The sequence below is a fragment of the Clytia hemisphaerica genome, unplaced genomic scaffold (assembly GCF_902728285.1).
Source record: "Clytia hemisphaerica strain Z4C2 unplaced genomic scaffold, Clytia hemisphaerica genome assembly, whole genome shotgun sequence".
NCBI lineage: Eukaryota > Metazoa > Cnidaria > Hydrozoa > Leptothecata > Clytiidae > Clytia > Clytia hemisphaerica.
Window position 1 is genome coordinate 1 of NW_027103271.1, and position 22,819 is coordinate 22,819.

A 22,819-nucleotide genomic window follows, 5' to 3' on the forward strand; every position below is an offset into this window, starting at 1 on the left:
AAGACTGAATCTAAGGGTCAGGGTTTATTACACTTATCAGACATTGTGAAATCTGGAGAACTTGATATTTTGTTTGGTCATCCAGAAGCCTTTCTAAGTGCTGAAGGAAGACAGCTCTTAAAATCTGACATATTCAAAGAACGTGTTGTTGCTTGTGCCATTGATGAAGCTCATTGCGTTGAAATTTGGGGAAAAGAGTTTCGTACAGATTTCAGTGAGTTGGCAGTCCTCAGATCATTGATTCCTGAATTAAAGTTCATTGCTGTAACTGCAACTGCTACAAAAAAACAAACAAAAACTTTTGCTCAAACTTTATGTATGAAAAATTTAAAAGTTGTCTGTGTTAGTCCTAACCGCCCAAACATATTTTTATCGATAGTGGAAAGAAAACCATCATTGTATGGCTTTGATGGTGTCACCGAAATTTTAGAACCGATAGCCAAAAATTTGTTGCATCTGAAGGAAAATTTTCCAATGACAATAATTTATATGAGGCTTGATTTCTGTGGAAAAGCATATAAGCTTTTTGATGATAGAATTTTGACTGAAAAAACAGTATGTAGGTAAAGAAATATCATGTAAAGCCAGACTCTTCAACCAGTTTCATTCACCATCACCTCCAGCAGAGAAAGTCTTCATCTTAGAAGAAATTAAACAGCAACATTCTAGAATTAGGGTTCTATTTGCCACCACTGCATTAGGGATGGGTGTAGATGCTCCTAATATAGCTCATGTTATGCATATTGGACCTCCATCGTCAATGGAAGCATACACACAAGAGATTGGGAGAGCTGGACGGACAAAATGTGACTCTTGGGCAACACTATTTTATAATAATAATGATATTGCTCCAAATACGCATACTCAAAAATCAATGCGAGATTATTGTTTGGCAAAGGGATGCTTGAGAAAGGAATTGACAAATTATTTTGATTTTCAATGCCCTAAGCAAAAAAAGATGTTGTTCGAATTGCGATGAAAATAATTCTTTTCCATATTTTTCCATATTGGAAAATAGAAAAAAGGCAGCTGGGTCAGTCAATGATGGACATTTTGAAACAAGAACTGGATGATTGTTTAAAAAAGTATGAAGACAAGATCAAAAATGACTTTTATTTTGACATTCCATTACCAGAGGAACCAGGAGTTGCAAGTAAATCTGAAAGGATAGCTGAAAGTGTAGCAGATATTGTAGATGAAATGAGTCTACTATACAATTTTGATGTTTTTCATAGCGACTGCAGAAAAGAACTCTTTTCAATTATTGACAAATATGCTCCAATAGCAACATGATAATTTTGTATTTTTTTTTCAGTAAGAGTTCCCCAAATTCTGCTTTTCTGATATGTTGTTGATATTTTAAGTATAAGTATTAAGACCAGTATAACCTTAAGGTAAAATGTAAGATTGAGCTATAGGGTGAGACTAATTTAATTTATTGTTCTATGGGCAGATGGTAAAACAATATGGGTCGGTCCATAGGGATAATAACAATAATAATTCTAAATTCAAGGGTCAGAGAAAATCTAAAGAAAAGTTTCTCCCTGTTTTTAACCTTAATTTTGATTACCGAAAAATTTAAGTCTAAATGTCTAAGACGTTGATTAATTGGGTTAATTGATTTATAAATTGGAGTTATAAACATTTGTTCAGAAGTTAGATAATATATACTTTCTTTTTTCAAAAAAAATTAACATAAGTGGTATTTTAGAATTAAAATGCCTATATTATTATTTTTTTCTTTCTGGCAAAAGCAGGGTCGATCGGGCCCGTAGAACAATAAATTAAATTGGTCTCGCCTAGTCAGCAATAATAGCAATGAGCTAACTGTTGACTTCGATAAATACATACCTACCAGTACTATTTTTGGCTTTTTGCCTATTTTTTGTTGTTGCTTAGTGTGTGTAGTTTTGAATCAGATTTACATTTCAGAATTTTTTTTTGGATTGGATTACCTTTTTTAAAGGAAATATTCTAAACAAATTTTTGGTTAAATTCCCAAAAACACAAAAAAAAAATCAATTTATTACAAAGTATTTTATCAGGCAAAATTAGCCCTAAAGTTTTGGTATATCCAGACAGTTGTTCTCAACTTCAGTTGAGCTAGAATCTCAGAATGTTTGTAATTTTTTTTTTTTTAAACATCATAAAACTCAAAATATTTTACTGTACATCTTTTTATTTTTTATTTTTCTAAATGACTACGTCACAAACATGAAAAGAAATTGGCGTACACTGCATACAATATTTTTTATTTAACGAATTTAACGAATCATTTCATGCCGTTCACTTTTTGGTTTGGTATGGTTGTGCATTTTTCTTTTTATATTTTTGCTTGGTATAGCTTGTTTGATATGGTTGTGTGTTGTGGTTTATTATTGTTGCTTGTCTGTTTAAAATGGTAATTCTAATCGTTTCTCCTTTTTTGAGCATTTATTGCTTAAATAAGGGGTTGAGATAAGAAAGCTCCAACAAAAACAGTGCAATGTATCAATTTTTGCTTTTTATATTTTTTGTTACCCCATGAAATTTTAGATTTTCCAATTTGCGAAAATTAATCCCTGCAATTAAATTATTCATTTGTATATATCGTTTGACACAGTACCTGTATGCATTGAATTAAGGATATGATTGATAGTTTCTTAGAAATTCTTAGATTCATTATTAGTCTGGTTAGGTTCAGGCAAAACGGTTGGATGAATATTGGATAAAATTGGATATAAATAAATGCAGAATATTACAAAATCCGCAAAATTTAATTTTTCTGGCCATACACAAAATTAAACACTTAAGATGTTTATTAAAGGTGTTTGTTTGTTTTGTTGCCATTTTACAGGTTAAATTTTCAGCAACCACCAAATTAAATTCCCATTCCCATCAAATGTAGTTTTTGTCCATCTGCTAATAAAAATCCCCTCTAAAAAATTTTTTTTCGGTCATCCGCCAAATTAAGTACCCGCCAAAATTTGTTCCCTTAAGGTAATTAATGCGTAATTATTATTTTAGCTAAATTTGAATTATTTTAGCTGATTAACATAAGTTTATTCTAAAATGCCATTCTCTTGATTTCAGTTGTGTCACATGCTTTTGACTTCTTTCAGTTGATTTTATTACCCTAGCTGGGAATTGAACCCAGTAAACTTGACCACAAGCTAGGGTGAAAGTCCTGTAAAAATAAGAAAGAAAATAGTTTAAATAATAACAATTCACCATTGATGATTCACTGCAGATTAAGAGGGAATTACTTTTTTGCATGAAAATTTTGCAGTTTCCAAGTAGAGTTAAAAACCTTGAAATTAAAATGCAGCAAAAAATGTATTTGAAACCCTGGCTCGACTGCGAAATGCAATTTTTAGCAAAAAACACAAAATTTGACTAATTTATCCGAAAAATACATTATTAAAACACAGTAAAAATACACTTTTTTCTCTTGGATATGCGAAATGAAAATACAGCAAAATTCACAAACCGGCTTTGGGCGCAAAATTTAAATGCCGCTAAATGCAATTTTTGGTTTGGATAAGATTTTGATGCAATAAAGTATGATATAACTTTTTTTAAAGCCATCTTTTGTTCACTTATATACTTCCCATAATATAATTCACTTGAAATTGTTGAGAAATAGTTTTGAAATACAACAAAGTCTTGCTTAAGCTGATAATTTAATTATCATCAGCTTAAGCAAGACTTTTTGTTTTGTTACATTTTTCTTTTCTTATAATAAACAAAAGGAAAATGTAAAGATCATGTACATTTTGTTTGTGGATTTCCACGTAACGCCTGTCAGGATCGAGAACCTTGTACATGACAACAGGCATGTAATTTAAAGTTAACAGACAGAATAAATTCAAATTTTATTTTTCCTTTTCAAAAATGTTTTCTAGTCAATAAAAAGGGAATTAAAAATATCTAGATGGGTTTTAAAAGTATTTGTGTATAAAGCAGACTTTTTATTTTTTAGCATCATGTTACATATAATTACAAAAAAAAAATTGACAAAGAATTCCACAAAAACATGAAAGCAAAATTTCAAAAGTGTTAATAAATTTTCGTAAAAAAAGATTTCATAAAAACAGTTAAGACATTGGAAAAGGCTACTTTAATTGGAGAAATTTTAGCGCTAATTAGCGAATCACAAAAATCTTGATTTTTTTTGGATTTATTTTAGCGAATTTGCCTAGTTTTAACCTAATTTCTTCAATTTTCCTAGGGGTTTTCGGCAAAAAGCATGAAATAAAAATTTAGCGTGGATTAATTTTAACGATTTGTCGATTTGACATGTTTTTTTAGCGAGATAAATTGTAGCGAAAATGGCACTAAAAACCTAAAATTTCTCTCGCTAAAATTTCTCCGATTAAAGTAGAAGAAGATTTAAAAAGAAAAATATTTCCCAGACTGTGGTATAAAAATTAAAGGATTAGTGATCATCAACCACAAAATAAAGATTTTTGAAAATAAATGTATCCTGTATCCTCTTTTAGAGATAATATTTTTACTCTCTTTTATCACCAGAAATTTATTGTTGTATAATATATACAGTTTTATTATAAAATCTCTAAGTAAATACTTTAGTTTTCTTTTTTAAATAAAGTCTGTAAAGGAGAAGTAGATTAAAGATAAATATATACACTCTTTTTTTATAAGAACCAGTAAATTTAAGTTGAGGCTCAAACTGTTCTTATTTTTTTGCGCTTTTAGCCTCAAATTGTTCTTTATTCTCTTCTTACTTTTGGTGAGAGAAAAATATTTTTTGAGCAAGAAATTTTCTAGCAAGGGTCCTACAAGGTAATAAAAGTTTCAAAAGATACTATATTAGCTTAGTCTTAGTCACTGAAATATTTGGTAAAAACATCTTTAAAAAAGAAAAAATTTTGAGCCTCAGAACTGTTCTTGTATTGTTCTTAATTTTTGGCCATTTTGAGCCATAAAAAGAGTGTAGGCAAGAACTAGAGAGAGATACCATTACCGACACGGGGCCTATCCGTTAGCAGAGTAAGTACCGCTTCAGTGATCGTGTGATTTAATTTAAAAATAAGTATGATATTCCCCCCTCAACAAAAAAAAACATAATTTAAAAAAGGCTGTATTGATCAAATTTTTGTTTGCATGTAGTTCTTTTAAACATAGAATTAGTACGAAGTGTAAGCCAAGAAAATCCTGTAATAGCTCAGAATAATTCCTTTATGTACTGTACATCAAATATACTTTCTATTCAAAATTTAACATATCTGGAACAGACCATTCTCGTTTTTTGTCTTCAATCCATTTGGCAAAGTCTACATAGTTTAAATATCTCTGAGGTATTCTCTTGATATCTGGAAAACATTCAAATGCTCTTGGTCCATCATACTGAAAAGGTCCAAAATTTAATATATCTGCAATAATTTCTTTCTCATCATCAAAAGAATCCCTGGTAGTGTGGTGTGATGAACCATGCTCAACTGAAACTGCCTGATCAAAGCTTTCAACGATATCCTTGATACCATTGGTAGCTTTGCAGACTTTGGCAATCGTTTTCATGCTTTTGTTTGCACCCATTCTCTTCACGATCTTTTTGCTTAGACGGTTGCAAATTTCCTGTGCAAGATCATCCTCAATGTTGTTTCCTTTTCCGCCACGCCAATTTAGAAAAAAACCCCACTTGAACTCCTCCGACAGCCTTGGTGTTAAAGTACATTCAATTTGTGCAATTGACACAAACATTTCTATTGCATACTTACTGCGATTATTTAACGCTTTGAAAACAACAAGCAAAATCTTTTGGTTGATGAGGTTTCGATCACCATCAGCTTCAGCAGCTGTGTCCTTCAACTGTAACAATAACATTGTCAAAAAGATTGTCATTAACGCATAATTTTGTTTCAGATCATCGGCTGTGTCATTATTGTAATCACTCTGAGTGACATAACTCCTCACGAAACGTTCCAAATAGTTGTCAAGGTACTCTTTTTTCACATTTTCTGGTGCTTTCTCATCTGGCAAATCTGCTGGCTTATCATCTAAGCTTGACATTCCAAATAATTTTAGGGCAGCCACCACAATGTACCCTTTACCAACGCTAAGGAAAAACTCTTCGCTACCTTGATAATTATCAACAACTTTCTTTGGTGTGACATTCTTGCGATTTAGTTTTTCACGAAAAAACTTTAAAGTTCCCTTTTCATTCACAGACTCTGACATATAAAGTAAATTGTAACAGTACTGTAAAAAGAGGCTTTAGTATGCCACATTGCTGGTTTGAATGGTGAACAAGCTGTTCCTCAACTGTCATAACATACATTGTTCAAAAACTTAAATGACTTGATCATTAACTGCCCTACCATTGGAACACTGTTTCAGGATTTACCTGATTTCATCGCATTATGCTCTGAATCCTCGTGCTATCCTGATTCAGTCGACTCAACCACTTATCGAGAGCCTAGATCATGAAACTCAATGCGGTTTTCGAAAAAAATAGTAATGCACTGTCAAGCTGGCTCAGAGAGCATAATCACTTGGAACTCACTGTCAAACTTTGATAGGTTCCAACATGTCCTTTTCGGTCAAGGTCACTTCTGAAATTCTTTCCCACACGCTTTTCATTTCTGCTTCATTGCAATCATTCTCACTCTGGATCAATGACGGGTCTCGTTTCCAAAGGTTCCTTTCATCTACTGCAGCTTTTCGAATTCGCGAGATTTTGGCACCAACTTGAACAATTTTAGGGCTAGCCACCACAATGTACCTGAAATCTTACCGAAACGCTGCCAAGGATCTTTCAAATACAAAAGTTATTTCTTCCTGTAGTTGAAAAGTTCTGTTACCTCGCACCATGATTACCCGCGACTGTAAAGATAGCGAAGATGTATTCGAATCAAGCTTATCTTTGTGCATTACGTACTCTTCGATTTGGTGCCTATTGATTCTTCATTGCGAATCTTGGGGTTTAACGGAAAAATTTTTCAATTACGAACATTTCATTAGAGTTCGTTTGCACGATAAATTCGAAGTTTTTTCACCTTAAAGTTCCATTCTTATTACAGGCAATTCGGCCACGTTCTAGAATGTCTTTTGAAAGAATAAAGTAAATCGTAGACCAAGTAACAATGTAAACTGTAAACAGTAAAGATAACAAGACTGTAAGGCAAAGATTTAGGCTTTAGTATGCCACGCTTTGCTGAATGGATGAATGGTGAACAATGCTCCAGTCGATCAGTGGGTGTGTGACTACCTTGGAGGAGGTCTTTTGCTCCAGAAAAACGAACCCGAGTCAGTTGATCACCAGCAAAGACGATTTTTGTTGTTTTTCATTGGGTCATCATTGGTGAAGACAATTTGTGCCATAGGTTGACCAGGATCAGCTTGATTTCTATCAGGAACGTCATTGATATCAATATCTGGAACATCTGGTGGGGCGAGCCCAGCTTTGTCATACAGTTCCCAAATCCATTTCTCGTATGTTCGCAAAATCTTGACACAGTCCTGGTATTTTGCCTCGTCTGCATCAATTATTGGCAGTGTGGCTGTTGTGGACTTCTCTTTCATAGCATCATAATATTGATGAGGAATATGGTCAGGATAGACAGATGAAAAGATTTTGAATTCAGGAAAAAATTCAATCAAAATACGAGAAATCAATACTTTACAGGAAGAAACATAGGATTTCCATTCATTTATGTTTGGAACAAGTTTGGACATGTTTAATTCACTGATTTTCCCGATTGGCCTATCATTTGGAAGGTGTTTAAAATCAACACGGTTTTTAATCAAGTTTGAGGCAAATAGGTGCAAATCTTTATTTTGAACAGCTTTACGCATATGATCCATTTTTATTTTCATGTCCCAATTGTCACCAGTGCCACGTAGTGTTGCATTTTTCTTTAAAATCTCTACAGCTCCATCCATGAAATGTTGACCAAGTGCATTTAATAAAACATCTCTAGTTGAATATGATAGACAAACTCCCAATTTGGTAAGCCTTTGCTGCAACTGAAAATAATTCAATTTAGGACTAAATTGGGAATCTATCTTAATAAATTACCAAACTGTTATAAACAATGATTGAAAGAACTATGCTAAGAGCTGAAGATTTACCCCTCCCCCTAGACTCTAGAACTTACATATAAGATGGACTTAAAAATTAAATTTTGTAAATAAATTGTTTGAAATTTATATAATTTTTTTGTAAAGAAACTGAAAGAAAAAGGATTTTTATCTAGATAAAATGCTAAGACTGGAACATATTTTTTTTGTAAAATGAAGTTATATATTATTTTTTGTTGCTAATTGAAAACTCTGCAGTTTCTTTAGAAAATTATCTGAATAATCTCTTGAAGCTTGTTTTATTTTTATATCTTTGTTCTAATAGGATTATACAGTAGGCTACCAAAAAAAAAAATTCCAGTTGATGTACAGTATGAAGAAAGAGTTCATCCGGCCGATTTCCGGAAACAATACTACTTTTTTTATCAGCCTTATCTAATTTTGGTGATTTTCCAAGCGAAAATAAAAAAGCTTTATTTTGTCAAAGTGAAAGGCCTGTATTGGCTATATATATTCTCCTTTGAATCTATTTTTTTCAAGCACCTTTTGAGAGCCTAACCTATGGTGAAGTTTTTATTGAATGAAAAGAATTCTTTTTAAATCATCATTAATTAATACTGCAAAACATAAAAGATTTTGGCTGTCATTCGCATTAATAACTTCTAAATTAATTTATTCTTGCATTAATTAGGTACATCCTCGTTTCACTCATTAAAATTTCAGAAATTAAAATCATATCGTACATGACCCTATCTCTGTCACCCCTTTTTTGGCAACTTGTATCAACTGAATCCCTTTGACAGTTAAATTTACAATTTTGACCTTCTATCTTTCCACCTACTAAAACCTAATAAAAAGCTCACTAAAAAAGAACAACCTTTCAAAAATAGGGGTGACAGAGTTAGGGATCATATACGGCAACCATGAGAATTCTTTAGTACAGTACACAGTGACCTCAAGCAAACCAGCAAACTGTCATAAATGTTTTCTCCTTTAAATCCTTTGACAGTACTGTACTACGCACTAGAAGACAAGAAAAATGAAAATAATTTAAAATCAAGCTTACTTTTTTACTACAACCTCCTTCAATCAACAAGACAGTGGTGATACGTTTTAAGTAGCTCAGCTCATGCCATCTTGAACTCAATAGAATGCTGTAGATGAAAGCAAATTTCGGTTTCATATCATCTGTTGTAAGGCATTTTTTGGATGACATAGCTTCTAGGATCTGGACAAGGAATGGAAAATTTTTTACAAGCTCTTCAAAAATAGATTGTAATTGTGTGGCAGCCATTGATTGAATCATAATCTTTGTTGTAGAGAAATGATCCGTCACCTGAACGCTTACATAAATGGTTGACTTTTTTTTGGATGGATTGTATAATCAAACGCTTGATTTGTGAAAAAATGTTTGTACATGACAGGAAAATTAATGAAGCAATTTTGCAAGGGTCGATTGAATCAAGTTCTATCAGCTTTGCAGCAAAAGCATCTTCACTATCAATATCAATGTTTGTTTTAGCCTCAAACTTAAGTTTTTTATTTGGAACTGGTCGTCTGGAAGGTGACAACACAACATCAGTTACTTTGAGGCACCTCTTAGTTGTTGTTGTTAAATTCATTTCGTCATTCACTCTTTGGCATTTGGTTTTGAACTGAATCACTTTTTCGACAAAGGCTTCACAAGCTGTACAAATCGTGCTTGGCAACTCATCATCACATTTTATGAGGATGCCACAACACTGTTCAATTTTTGAAACAAGATTCTTTTTTGTTCCAACATTTGACAATACTTTCTGATACCTTGTTTTTTCTTCGCCACATAGCCTGCAACAGTTGAGCTTCGATGAATCAACACTTCGAGCATACTTTTTCGTTGGAGTCTTCTCCACCGCCACAGATGCCATGCCATTATAATAATTCAAAATTTGTACATTTAATTTTTACATTCATGAGATGCTGCTTTGACTTGATACACTTCTTATGGACACTGGTAACTGGAAGGCTGAATCACAACTGAACAACTGAAGATTTGCTCCTTTTATAGCTTCTCAAAGACTAAAAACAACTATTTTTGTTATATACTAAAAAAGGGGATGGGCCTATGGGAGACATGATGGAAAAAAAATTGAAAAGAACTACATGCAAACATTTCATGTGGCAGTGCTGTGAAGATTTTTACCTGCTATTGACGTCATTTTCCTTGAACCTGGCGACATCATTTCCATCAAACTTGACAAAAATGTTATTATATATGTAAAAAGTCTGGGACAACCAGACAGACAGACGACAACAAGGAACAAACGTGAAACCGCTGTACAGACTGACAGACTGCTTGCCTTGCTTCACCTCATCTAAAACCCGCTCAAAAAAAATGTTCTGATTTCATGCATTTTCAACAAGTCTGTACCAGGGCGTAACAGTGAGCTTCCTATTTGCCTCTCATCTAGACTAGCAACTATATTTTCCCGCGCGGCCGCTGACTGTTCGCCATGGAATCGAGGTTGATCCGGGGGACACTATACATATATACTCCTAGGGTAATCAAAGAATTTCGCCGCGAAAATTCATGATATTCATGACGTAATGTTTTTAATTGAAACACCCCAGTTTTTGCCAGTAGTGGCAAGTTTTGAACAACTTTCCTCTAGCTAAAGTTTGCTACTACTGGGTAAAACCGGGTTGCTTCCGTAGAAAACATCACGTCATGAATATCATGAATTAGTTACCGCGAAAATTCGAGAAAAAAACATCCACGAAGGAGGATGGATGTGATTCAGAGAAGCATAGAAGAGAAGTTTATTTGGCCGTTGCCGACTGACGGAAGTGTGCTGCTCAGATTCGAAAAATTGATTCTACATGAGAGTCCGTAAAGCTCATCCACATGTTTCTTGATAGGAGTAATATTCCTAGGGTTTTCATTAATAGATTTTGATTCTTGAAAGTTCAAAATTAGATAACAACTTATTTTTGAATTGTTTTCAGCCCCCCCCCCTTGCCCCCTCGTTTTGGTACATACATTTTGAAAAAATTCGAATTTCGGACCCTACCCCCTCCCCCATAATTCGGTACCTTAGAAAGGACAGTCGAGTTGAGGTATACTCACAACAAGAGACATTTTTAGTTCAAGACAGTCCAAATCCTACCCTAGCACCCCCCCTCCCTTGGTGATGGAAACTATAGGGTTAAAAAGAAAAGAAAGAAAAAATGAAAAATACAATAACCGATATAAACATTTATCCAAAACACAGACATCCATTTTCATGCTCAACCTCAACAATTAAAAAAACAAAACTCAACAAACACATGGCGTCCTTTTACAAAAAAGTATTGCGTAACAACATTCCAAAAAGAAGTGTATCCGAGGTTTTAAAACATTGTTTTTACATTGTTATCATTCGAATCGAACGTTTATTGCAAGTAAATAGGGCCTTATTCGAAAAGAATACACACACAAAACATTTTTTCTTTCTTTCTGTGACTGACTTCCCTACAAACAAGGCAAACAAAACCAGGTAGAAAAAATGGATTCTGAAACGCAATCAGATCAAGGCAGTAGCAGTCATAACATTTCAGAAGCGGAGGTTTGTACGATTCTAAAATTATTTTTATTTTGGGTCAATTCAAATATTAGCAAAACTACCGCATTATAGCTGGGAATGCTGGCTTTTAAGTTTTTTTTTCTCAAACTAAACTACACGTTCCATAAGGAACACCTTTATTAAAGTCTGTTCACGATAAGTGTGCACTCTTTTTTCTTTTCGCAATTACTTTTGAAGGAATTCTTCGTTCTTTATAAATTTGGTATCGTGGGAGAGATATTTGTGAGTGGAACAATTTGAAGTAAAAAAGTCTTTAAAACAATTCTAAAAACGAAGATGAAAATGAAGAAGAAAAAAATTAAGATCTTTTAGAGAAGTGCTATGACTTTCATTTTCACTGGAGAGATTCTTTGATCTTAGGAGGTCATCACTGTGAAGAAATTTCACTAAAATATTTATTCAATATAAAGCTATGATACAAAGTTAATAAGTGATTGCTTGCCTAGGAACCCGTAGAAGCAAATCTGTGACGAAAAATTTCATTTTTGATTTCAGTCTTTTCAACTCAAGTTTTCAGCTGTAGAAAAAGAACGGATACTTACGTTGCTGCGAGAAAATGATATCCAGTACACTGAGATCAACGATGTCGATTTTCAGACCGAGGACGTGGTTGAGAAATCCACATTGGTAAGGTCCGGGCCGTTTGGTGAATTAATTTTAAGGAAGTATTAGGTTTTTTAAAGCATTGACTTAGCTAAATTAGGGTACATGTAGGGCCGATAAATTCAAGACTCCGAAAGCCAAGGGACGCTAAAAAGGCCAATTTTGGAAATCTGCTCTCTCAATAAGCCAAACTTAACTCTACTGGAGGGGAAGGGTATGAATTAACTAAATACAATTCCATGCGTGATCTTGAGTTAAAGAAATATCTAAGGAAGATTACACGGAATTTCGATAAATTCTGGGGGTTTTCGTAAATATTAATTTTCGCGAAAATAGCGAAAAAGATCTAAAGGAGCTACTTTAGGCGTACAAACTTTCCCGAGGTCAAAAAATTGCGAATTTCTGACATTTACTTTTGCAAAAAAGGCCAAAATTCGTGAAAATCGCTCAAATTTCTGCTCGCGAAATCTGTACACCTAAAACAGTTGTAAAGTCTGCCGCTAAAAAAAATTAATTCACACCGAATAAAATCAACTTTAGACATTTACGATTAATTATTTCATTTGCTTTTTCAGCCGACAGTTGAGGATGATGACGAACCAAACGTTGATTTGGACGAGATTCAACGACAAATCATCGCGTGGCTGACAGACAACCACGTAAGACGGGTCGATTTTGCCAAATATATAGGACGCTCTAAAGGAACGTTGTCAGATTTGCTGAAGAAAACAACAACGGCAACGAAAGACGGAAAACAAATCTGGTTGAAGATTAAAGGTTTTTTGGACAGTGAAGAGGAGCAGCATGATCTGAAGGAGGTAGCTGTCAATTCAAGTAAGAAAATTGAATTTAAACTTAATTTATTTTTATAATTGTTAATGAACTCTATAACAGAAAAATAACTCTGTTTTCACCAAAAACAGATTTTACTTTGGTGAAAGTTTAGGCGAGTTTAGGCTATTTTTTACTCATTGTTTCTTCGTCATTTTCAACTTCAACCTTCTAAGAGTTGTTTAAAATATTTGTTACACCTTGAAATAACTTACGTGATTTACAATTTAACTATTTCGAAGGACCCTTTTTTCAAGGTTTTTGGCTTATAAATTGATCAAACTTATATTTGAATTTAAAAATCTTCATTCAAGATAAAGTCAAATATAAAATCTTGCAAAAAAGTCCCTTATGAAAACCAATCAACTTTGCAACAACTAATTATTTCAATTAATTTGAAAAAAATATTCTCAACACGGCAAAAAATGATAGGTATCCGCATTCTATTAACTTAGCATAACCATTGGTATACGTAGATTTTAATAGGCGGATAGCTAAGTTTAAGCTAAGTTCGTTTAACAATAGAATACGAACCCCTGAGTTTTCCTATTATCGGTCGAACTTCATCCGTAGTTATCCGTTAGCTGCCCACCCCTTTCTATCGGGGTTATAACGAGTTATCGTTAAGCAAAGTTTAACGTAGTTGTTTACTAGCACGCGGTTATAACCGGAAAACTGAGATAACATTTAGTGCAACACATGGTCTATTAATAAGGGAACCCAGTTTAACCTCGTGTACTTTAAGTCAGTTTAGACGTGGTTTTCATATTTAAGCAGTACTTTTCTTTAAACTCAGCATAAATCATCTAAACAACGTATACTCAAGTTATTACAACGTTCACTGGCGCGTTTATCCTAAGATTATCCAGGGTAACAACAGAATAGTTTTTGCTAGTATGACGATTTCCAGTATGGTCGATTTAGCCTGGCGGACAATGGAATAAATTTTCTTCTCTGGCTAATATTGATCAACCATAAATATTGATTCGAAACGAAAAATTTTCAAGGCTACATAAAAATCGACAAATTACGATTTATTTGCTTAAGAATTTAAATATATTTCCAAAAGAAAGAAATTTGTGCAGTATCTAAATAAAATAATAACAATGTTTTTAAAAATATATTAATAGTATTAGTTTGAATCATATTAGTGTGTAAAGAAATAGGAGTTAATAGTACAAATGAGTTTATTTATTTACAAATAGTACAAAATTAACAAGTTAGTTTCAAGACTTTATCTTTTAAGCACAGAACAAAAATGATCTCCATAACTTGTAAATGTTACGAATGATTAGTTGATAGAGATTGATATGGGAAATATATTACTGCGAATAAATAAATTAAAATATATAAAATTGACTATATTCTTTCAAATGAGTTGTCTTTTAAATAAATTAAATAAATAAGCCTCGTGATTCTCAAAATGTTTTAATTTTGAGCCGTGAACGATTCTTAAGTTTCAGAAAGGTAATAAAATAAGACTTCTTCGAATTGGATAAAATTCATTGTCATTTAAAAAAAAAGATTTCTTTTGGTTGTGGCTTGAAAAACTTGAGTTTTTGGCGTTCGTCAAGATTTCGAAAAAGATGATAGTCCACCAATTTTGTTAGTTCGTTATTCCATTGGCAGTATCGCATTCATCCATTTTGAGTTCCATATTGACTGATCAATTCACCTAAGCATTGTCAAAGGAGCTCGTATAAAAAAAATTAATAAGTTTGATTACCATCTACTTGGAAAATAAATGGCTATCCAAATCATATAAAAACTTTCTTTAAAGACTTAAACAGTAAAATAAATAGACATCAAATTAAACATTGGGAAGAAAGACAGCAATATTCTCGAAAGGAATAAAAAATTTTATTGTGGAAAGACAAAAATTAAAAAAGTCTTACTTTTTAGGAATTACAGCTCTAATTCCGAGCCAGCAAAGTGAATGTACCATCCAATTGAAGTGCTGAAAATGGGTAAAAAAAATTATAAGTCATTTAGAAAGAAAAGTCTTTCAACATCAGACAGTGCAAAAAACTTTATAACGGTAAAAACAGCCCAACACCTACATCAATTAACCTTCTTCAAGATGATCTATCTTCAATTCCCATGCCATATTATAAATTTCTCAAGTTTTGTCATTAAGATATATTTGCAAAAAAAGGAGACCAATAAAACATGAAAATATTTATTGAATTAACAGTTTCAAAATATTCATTTGTCGTAAACTCATAAACTAGCCATACGTAAAAGCTTTTTATGAAAGCGGGTCTCAAGTTTCATCTAAAGATGCCACATACACAGCAAATGTGTAGACCCAGAGAACAATTATAACTTGATCGTGTTCAAAAAAGAATGACAAAATGAAAATTCACAAAAAACCTTAGTTTTGAGAAAATTGACATACATTAACGAAAAATGGGTTTGATCTTGTAAAGTTTTAGGAGAGGATTCTTTACCCTTTCACTAAGCTGCCTGAACCAAAATTTTTCCAAAATGTGAATTATTGGGGCTAAAAATGACTCTTTTGTATGTTTATGGAAAGTTAGTCTCATTCTTACACAAAAGCGACTATCACCAAAAGATCTATGAATTTAAGCTCAAGATGCCCCATAGTATTGCCCAGTATAATTATGTGAAACAATTTCTGATCAGAAGTGTGAAATATTGTGGTGTCTTTGAAGTAAACTTAAAAATAGTTACAAAACTATCTTAACTGATAAAAACTAAAATAGTTGTGAAAATATTATGTAAAATATGTTTCTTGAAAGGTTATGAGGTAAGATATCAATAAACTCAAATTGAAACAAAAAACGTGAAAAATTGTGGTTAAAATCCACTTTAAGGGTAAATTACCCTACTTTTTGAAACTAAGCCACATCACTTCACATAACAATCACAATAACGAAAACTTAGTAGAGGGATACTAAGAAGCTGTACAAAACACATCATTGTAATTTCATAGCAAGCTAGTAGTTGTTTTGGGATTTTATGCGGCTTCGTATATGACCCTTCTTTTCAGACCTGTCAAATTATTAGCCACACTTGTGCACATTTGATTTGAGAAACAAAATTCTCAAGAACTGAGAAGAATAGAACAAAAGCTATCTGTTGATATATTATAGCACAGTTGTTGTGTAGAATATGGGTTAAAATGTGGCTAAAGTACTCGAACTCTCTTTTATCTAAAATTATCCAAAATTAGTAAAAAATCGCAAAAAAATATAACATAAATAAGATGACGCTATGATTTACTATTAAAACAAGTCAAAAGATGAGAAATTTGTCATATAAAGTATTTTTAAACCTTCCACAATTAAACAAACTCAATTGAAAAGTCTTTATAGTCATTTTGAGGGAAAAAATGTGGCTAAATTTTGGCCAAAGACCTCAATGATTAAACAGCGACATCCTGAAATAAAAACAAAAAAATTATCAGAAATAATTAGGAATAGAAATTGTCTTTTTAAAATGATTTGAAAAAATCATATCACTAGAATAAATATAAAGTGAAAAAGTGTGGCTAAAGCTGAAAATTCTGAAAATTCTACAAATCTACTCAATACTGTTTGCTGAGAAAATTAAATTGTCAAACTGAATGAGAATATACTCTCCTATGAATAAATAATTATATGCGAATCAAATATATCTCCTACTATTTTACATGAACTAAAATTACTATATTACATGAACTAAAATATTTTTTATTCAAATGCTATAATCATATAGTTACAATTATATTATCTATGAAATTTTGAAAATTATATAAAAAGGTTTGAAATTAGTTTTAAATAGAAATTATTTGTTAGATATGATTACAGTTACAATTATATTTTTAGGAAATTTTGAGAAATAGTATGGAATTAGTTTATAAATAGAAACTATTTGCTAGAAATGATTTCATAGGTATATAAGCAAATCAACAGTTGATTAACCAAGGCTAAAAAGGGCTAAAAGAGCTAAAAGACATGGACTCAAAGAAAGAAGACTTGATTTTTAGGGTTAATGTAAACAGTTTGTTCGAAAAGAAAAGAAACTAACATACACATATATTAGGCATTCACTTAAATACACACTTCAAATACTACCTTTGAACGGTCCATGACTGAGAGGACCAAAGGTCAGTTTCTTGAAGTAATTTCTTTCTTTTTAAGGAATAATCCCTTTGAATTCTTCTGTTATGTTATCATTAAGTGTTGGTTGAATATTTTCATGATGCGTTGAAATGCTTTATAAATAGTTAACAAATTAAAATAAGGATATGAGAGTGTATAATATTACAAATGAGAGAAACCATTTGATTCTAGATGACAAATTATCTCAACTAGATGCTGGTTGTTTAGAATAAGTCCCTTTTTCGATTCAGTAAACTCAACATAAGGGTACAGGACGGTTTCTTTGTAAAAAAAGGTTTGTTTCTTTTGCTGAGTAAAAATTGTGGACGACTTTGAAGAGGAGGATTTTTCAAGAAAGTGGCCCTTCACAAATTTGGTGTAAGCTGGTATGACATGCCCATAATCATCAGACTCAGCAACTGTTGAAGAAAAATCGATATCAGTTACTCGAATAAACCATAGGGTATCTATTGAGGTTTCAGCCGCAGCAACAGCAACAATAGAACTTGATGTGATGAATTCATGTGCTTCTTGATGATCTTTTTCTGTGGCTGGAACTGGAACATTCTTTGAAGACCTCAGGTTTGCAGGAAAAATAGGCTCAGGAATGCATGTGTACTCGGTGAAAAGAGAACATGAACCATATTCGTTTTTGCATTTCTCACAAATGCAGTAGCGGTCTGAAGCTTTAAACGAAGTAGAACCAGGTGTGAAAATCATAACGTGAAAGCTGGAAGAACCTTTTACGGATTTGAAATCGTACTTTGATGACATTTTTCTTGATTCTTCCAGTTCTGTGTTCTCAATTTCTTTGATGAAATACTTCGGATAATCCTTTTCACCGAATTTTGAATTAAGAAACTCAATCACTTCTTTGGAATCGGCAAAGTAGGCATTCCGAGCAATCTCTTGACGTACAGCAACTTTAGCCACACCGCCAACATGGTCTACCTCGCCTTTCCCATGTCCAGCCACCCCATAGATTCTGATTACCTGCCTAGACTGGGTATTTGAAATTTCCTGCATATGGTGAAAGTGCTCAGCAGATTTATATTGTGCACTGCAATTATCAGACTCAATGATAATATTGGCATCACTAGGAATGTTGGTAGATTCCAAGATCTTTTCAATGCAGACTTTCACAAAGCTTTGATCGTGAATTCTATTGTCACTTATATAAGGATGGTACGATTTCTCCCCGTTACATTTTGCAATGCCAGAGTGAACAGACACCTGTTGTTTGACCCAATGAAGAGACTGTGGCTCGAATTTGATGTCAAGTGTAAGATTTTCAGAAAAATCGATGTCGATATACACCCCATCAAACATACTGTTGAATTCAGTGATGGTATTCCGGAACAGCTTAAGCAAATTTCGGTGGTGGATGATGTTTGGAAGCAACTCATTGATGAAGTTGATCAAGTATTCAACGTTGACTTGGTGTTTCAATGGGAGGAGCTTTGTATATACATTCCCTTTTTTATCTTTGTATTCTTGGTTTTGGAATTCAGTGAACAAAACTGTTTCCTTTTCACTTGCTGTCGAAGCAGCTTCTTTCAAATCATGCCATTGCTTCTTTATGTTTTGACAGTAATTACCTTTATCAGGAGTACATTCAAAGTTGATGTAGGTATGGTCTCCTTCTGGACAATCTCGATAAAGGAACGAGAAGAATTCATCGTAGCTTTCCACAGGAAAAGCAATGTGCTGTTGCTTTAAACATTTAAATAAAGCTTGTAAGGCCCATCTCACATATAGGTGAAGCTTGCAGCAGCACATCACCAGATCTTTTTTTGTTGCTTGGTGAACATAAAATGGTTTCAATGCGAAAAATGTACCGAACGAAACATTTTTTGTATGTATGGAGCAATAACCTTTATATAGCTCACGAAACGTTTTTGTAGTAGTCTTCCAAATTGCTTGAAAGAACTGTCGATTTCTTTTGGTAACACACTTAACAGATGGTGCGAATTCCAGCCCTTCTTGAATTGTTGGTTTCTGAGACCTCCTTATTCTCACAATATTTGTAGTGATGGTGGATTCCTGGCTCTCTGTATGCCAGAATTTCCAAACATCTTTTCTCACATCCAAAGGGGTTGTTGGTCGACCTTGCCTGCTTTGTGCAAGCTCGTTTACATTCAACTTTTTGAAAATGGCCTTTATAACCTCACTAGGTTCTACTTCTTTCTCATCACATTTCTGTTTGATCATATCGGCTAGATCTTCTGCTAATCTCCCCTTCCTCTGACACTCAGTGTTGGACTTTCTCCTGGCTGATCTTGGTGATAGTATTTTCTTAAAGAAATACAAAAACTATTATTTACTTCAGATGTCTTATAGTCTTCAAATCTCGCTAGATTAAGAAATGGAAATCTAACGATAACACAAAAAATTAATAAATGTTATTGAAAATAAAAATATATATAATGGAATAATACTTACTTCTGATTTACTGAAAGTTTTGTCTAACTGCGGTGTTACAGGTAGCTTAAAGGAAAGAGTGGTAACAATTTATATATTCTATTAGTTTATACTATTTGTCATAATACATACAAAAAATTATTAGCCAGCTCAGAATAATCAAAATAAAGCAACAAGAAAAATTAATTATACTTACTTCGCCAATGGTCTCAACAGTTTCGAGTGTTGGAGACGCAGGTTCCTTAAATAAAAATAAAGTGAAAAATATAAGACAGTGTTAGCAACTCTGAAGAATAAGGAAATAAAAAGCAAACACAATCAAAATAACGTAACAAAAAATGAGTATTTACTTCGCCAATAGTTTGGACAATTTGGAGTGTTGAGGACGTAGGTTGTTCCTATAAGTGAAAATAAAGTGAAAAATATAAGTCAATTTTGTTAAAGTAAATCTGAAGAATAAAATGTAATACACAATCAGAATAACGTAGCAAAAATGAGTATTTACTTCGCCAATAGTTTCGACAATTTGGAGTGTTGAAGACGTAGGTTGTTCCTATAAGTGAAAATAAAGTGAAAAATATAAGTCAATTTTGTTAAAGTAAATCTGAAGAATAAAAAGTAATACACAATCAGAATAACGTAGCAAAAATGAGTATTTACTTCGCCAATAGTTTCGACAATTTGGAGTGTTGAAGACGTAGGTTGTTCCTATAAGTGAAAATAAAGTGAAAAATATAAGTCAATTTTGTTAAAGTAACTCTGAAGAACAGATGTAAAAAGTTAAGTGTTTATTATTCATAGTACAATCAAAATAAAACAATTAAAAAGTATTTGGGTATAAGTTTGAAAGTATAACAAATAGATCATGAAAAGTTTGACCCTTGTGTCTGATTATATCATGGACTGAGAAAATTTATTACTTTATCAAAAGGATTATTATTAATAACTTCACCAAACTGATACCTCAGTATTTACACAAAAATCAACATCCAAATCTTCTGTTTCAATACTGAGAATTGCTATCCTGATGCCCAACTCCTCAGCAAACTCATAATAATCAATCTCATCTGCATCTACAACTTGGTCTTCTTCTGGCTGCACTTTCTTGTTCGTCTTAGTTGGAAATTTCACTTTTAATTTAGGCACACACACATGTTCGTCTAGGTCTCCCGTTATTTTGATTTTACAATGCTGACACTTCTGGTTACATGCTTCTAAATGTCTCACCAAGTGCCAATTAGTTTGGAAGCCTTTCCCACACTTATGGCAGCTCGTAGGTTTTATAACTCCTTTTTTACAGGACTTGGAATGTCTTAATAGTGAGTCCTTTCTATCAAAGCTTCTTGAACAGGATAAACATTTATAACTTTTTACTATACCACACTTGCTTGCTTTGTGTCTCGCCAAACTTGTATTGTGTTTAAATTCAGCAGAACAATCCTTACAAATTAAATTATCTTTCGTTTTTCCCATTTTCACTAAAAAAAATGAAATTACAAAATCAGTATCAATACACATACAATATCTTTTCTCTTTTTCTGTCTTTTTCTGTCTTACCTTTAACATAAATGAAAAATATTTCAAAACATTCTACAATCCATGCAACTCTTTTCATATCAAAACATTCGATTTGCAATGCAATATCTTCTAAATTTGTCGATTTGGAAAATACATTTTTACTAGAATGATGTGATTGATTTAGCCACACTTCGTCACTTTTAGTAATTAATAGAGTTGAAATATTGCTACATAAATGTTATGAGATTCTTATTGTGGTATAATCAAGCCTTTCAATTGTTACAAATGGGAAAGAATGTGGCTTCTTTATCAAAAATATAAGCAATAAATATTTATAATAAACTCTTGAAATCTGAATTTTATAGCTGGCTATGAAAAATTGACAATTAGCCACACTTTGTCACTTTTAGGAAAATAAAAAGTTTGGATTGCTACAAAAGTAGTATGTGATACTTATTGTGTTTTAATTGATCCTTTAAGTTTGAAAGATTCTGGGAAAAACTGTGGTTTTCATTGAAAAATGGGACTTTTTCACGAAAACCGCATAATTCCACTAAAGTTTGCAGGTTGGAAAGGATGTTTTTTTTACTAAATCAAAGTTAGCCACATAAATTCACAAAATCTATTGAAAATTAATTTTCCCACATTCTATAAGACAAACCTGGAAACCATATTCCTAAGGGTACATTAGCAAAATATTTATAATAAACTCTTGAAATCTGAATTTTATAGCTGGCTATGAAAAATTGACAATTAGCCACACTTTGTCACTTTTAGGAAAATAAAATTTTTTGGATTGCTACAAAAGTAGTATGTGATAATTATTGTGTTTCAATTGATCCTTTAAGTTTGAAAGATTTTGGGAAAAACTGTGGTTTTCATTAAAAAATGGGACTTTTTCACGAAAACCACATAATTCCACAAAAGTTTGCAGGTTGGAAAGGATTTTTTTTTTACTAAATCAAAGTTAGCCACATAAATTCACAAAATCTATTGTAAATGAATTGTCCTATATTCTGAGAAACAAAGCTGAAACCATATTTCCTAAGGGTACATTAGCAATAATATTTATAATAAACTCTTGAAATCTGAATTTTATAGCTGGCTATGAAAAATTGACAATTAGCCACACTTTGTCACTTTTAGGAAAATAAAAAGTTTGGATTGCTACAAAAGTAGTATGTGATACTTATTGTGTTTCAATTGATCCTTTAAGTTTGAAAAATTCTGGGAAAAACTGTGGTTTTCATTAAAAAATGGGACTTTTTCACGAAAACCACATAATTCCACAAAAGTTTGCAGGTTGAAAAGATGTTTTTTTTACTAAATCAAAGTTAACCACATAAATTCACAAAATCTACTGAAAATTAATTCTCCTACATTCTATAAGACAAACCTGGAAACCATATTCCTAAGGGTACATTAGCAAAATATTTATAATAAACTCTTGAAGTCTTTATTTTATAGCTGGCTATGAAAAATTGAGAATTAGCCACACTTAATCACTTTTTGGAAAATAAACGGTTTGAATTACAACAAAAATGTTAGGTGATTTTTATTGTAGTACAATTGAACCTTTCAGCTGGTAAGATTCTGTGAGAAACTGTGGTTTTTAATGAAAAACGTAATTTTTTGATGAAAAACCACACATTCTCACAAAGGTTTATAGGTAGAGAGAATATAGTTGGTATTACATCAAAGTAGCCACTTAGATTC

At 32.5% G+C, this 22,819-nt stretch overlaps 1 protein-coding gene across 1 annotated transcript; it reads right to left on the reverse strand.

Annotated features, from left to right (window-relative positions):
* Positions 1-5,202: 5,202 nt before the first annotated feature.
* On the reverse strand, positions 5,203-9,929 carry LOC136801745 (uncharacterized). The gene is made up of 4 exons (XM_067058407.1): positions 9,609-9,929; positions 9,089-9,250; positions 7,272-7,968; positions 5,203-6,173 (listed from the first exon to the last, which is right to left on the reverse strand). The coding sequence occupies exons 1-4, from the start codon at positions 9,927-9,929 to the stop codon at positions 5,209-5,211; spliced, it is 2,145 nt and encodes a 714-aa protein (XP_066914508.1). The 3' UTR covers positions 5,203-5,208.
* Between the last annotated feature and the right edge of the window lie 12,890 nt (positions 9,930-22,819).

Bases quoted from the DNA above. Each gene is read 5' to 3' on its own strand.
- LOC136801745 (XM_067058407.1), bottom strand. From the start codon at position 9,929: ATGGCATCTGTGGCGGTGGAGAAGACTCCAACGAAAAAGTATGCTCGA. The intron at 9,251-9,608 runs GTAACTGATGTT...TTCCTTGTCCAG, and splicing joins CAACTAAGAGGTGCCTCAAA to ATCCTAGAAGCTATGTCATC. The intron at 6,174-7,271 runs GTCTTTGCTGGT...TTTATATGTCAG, and splicing joins AATGAAAAACAACAAAAATC to AGTCTGTGAATGAAAAGGGA.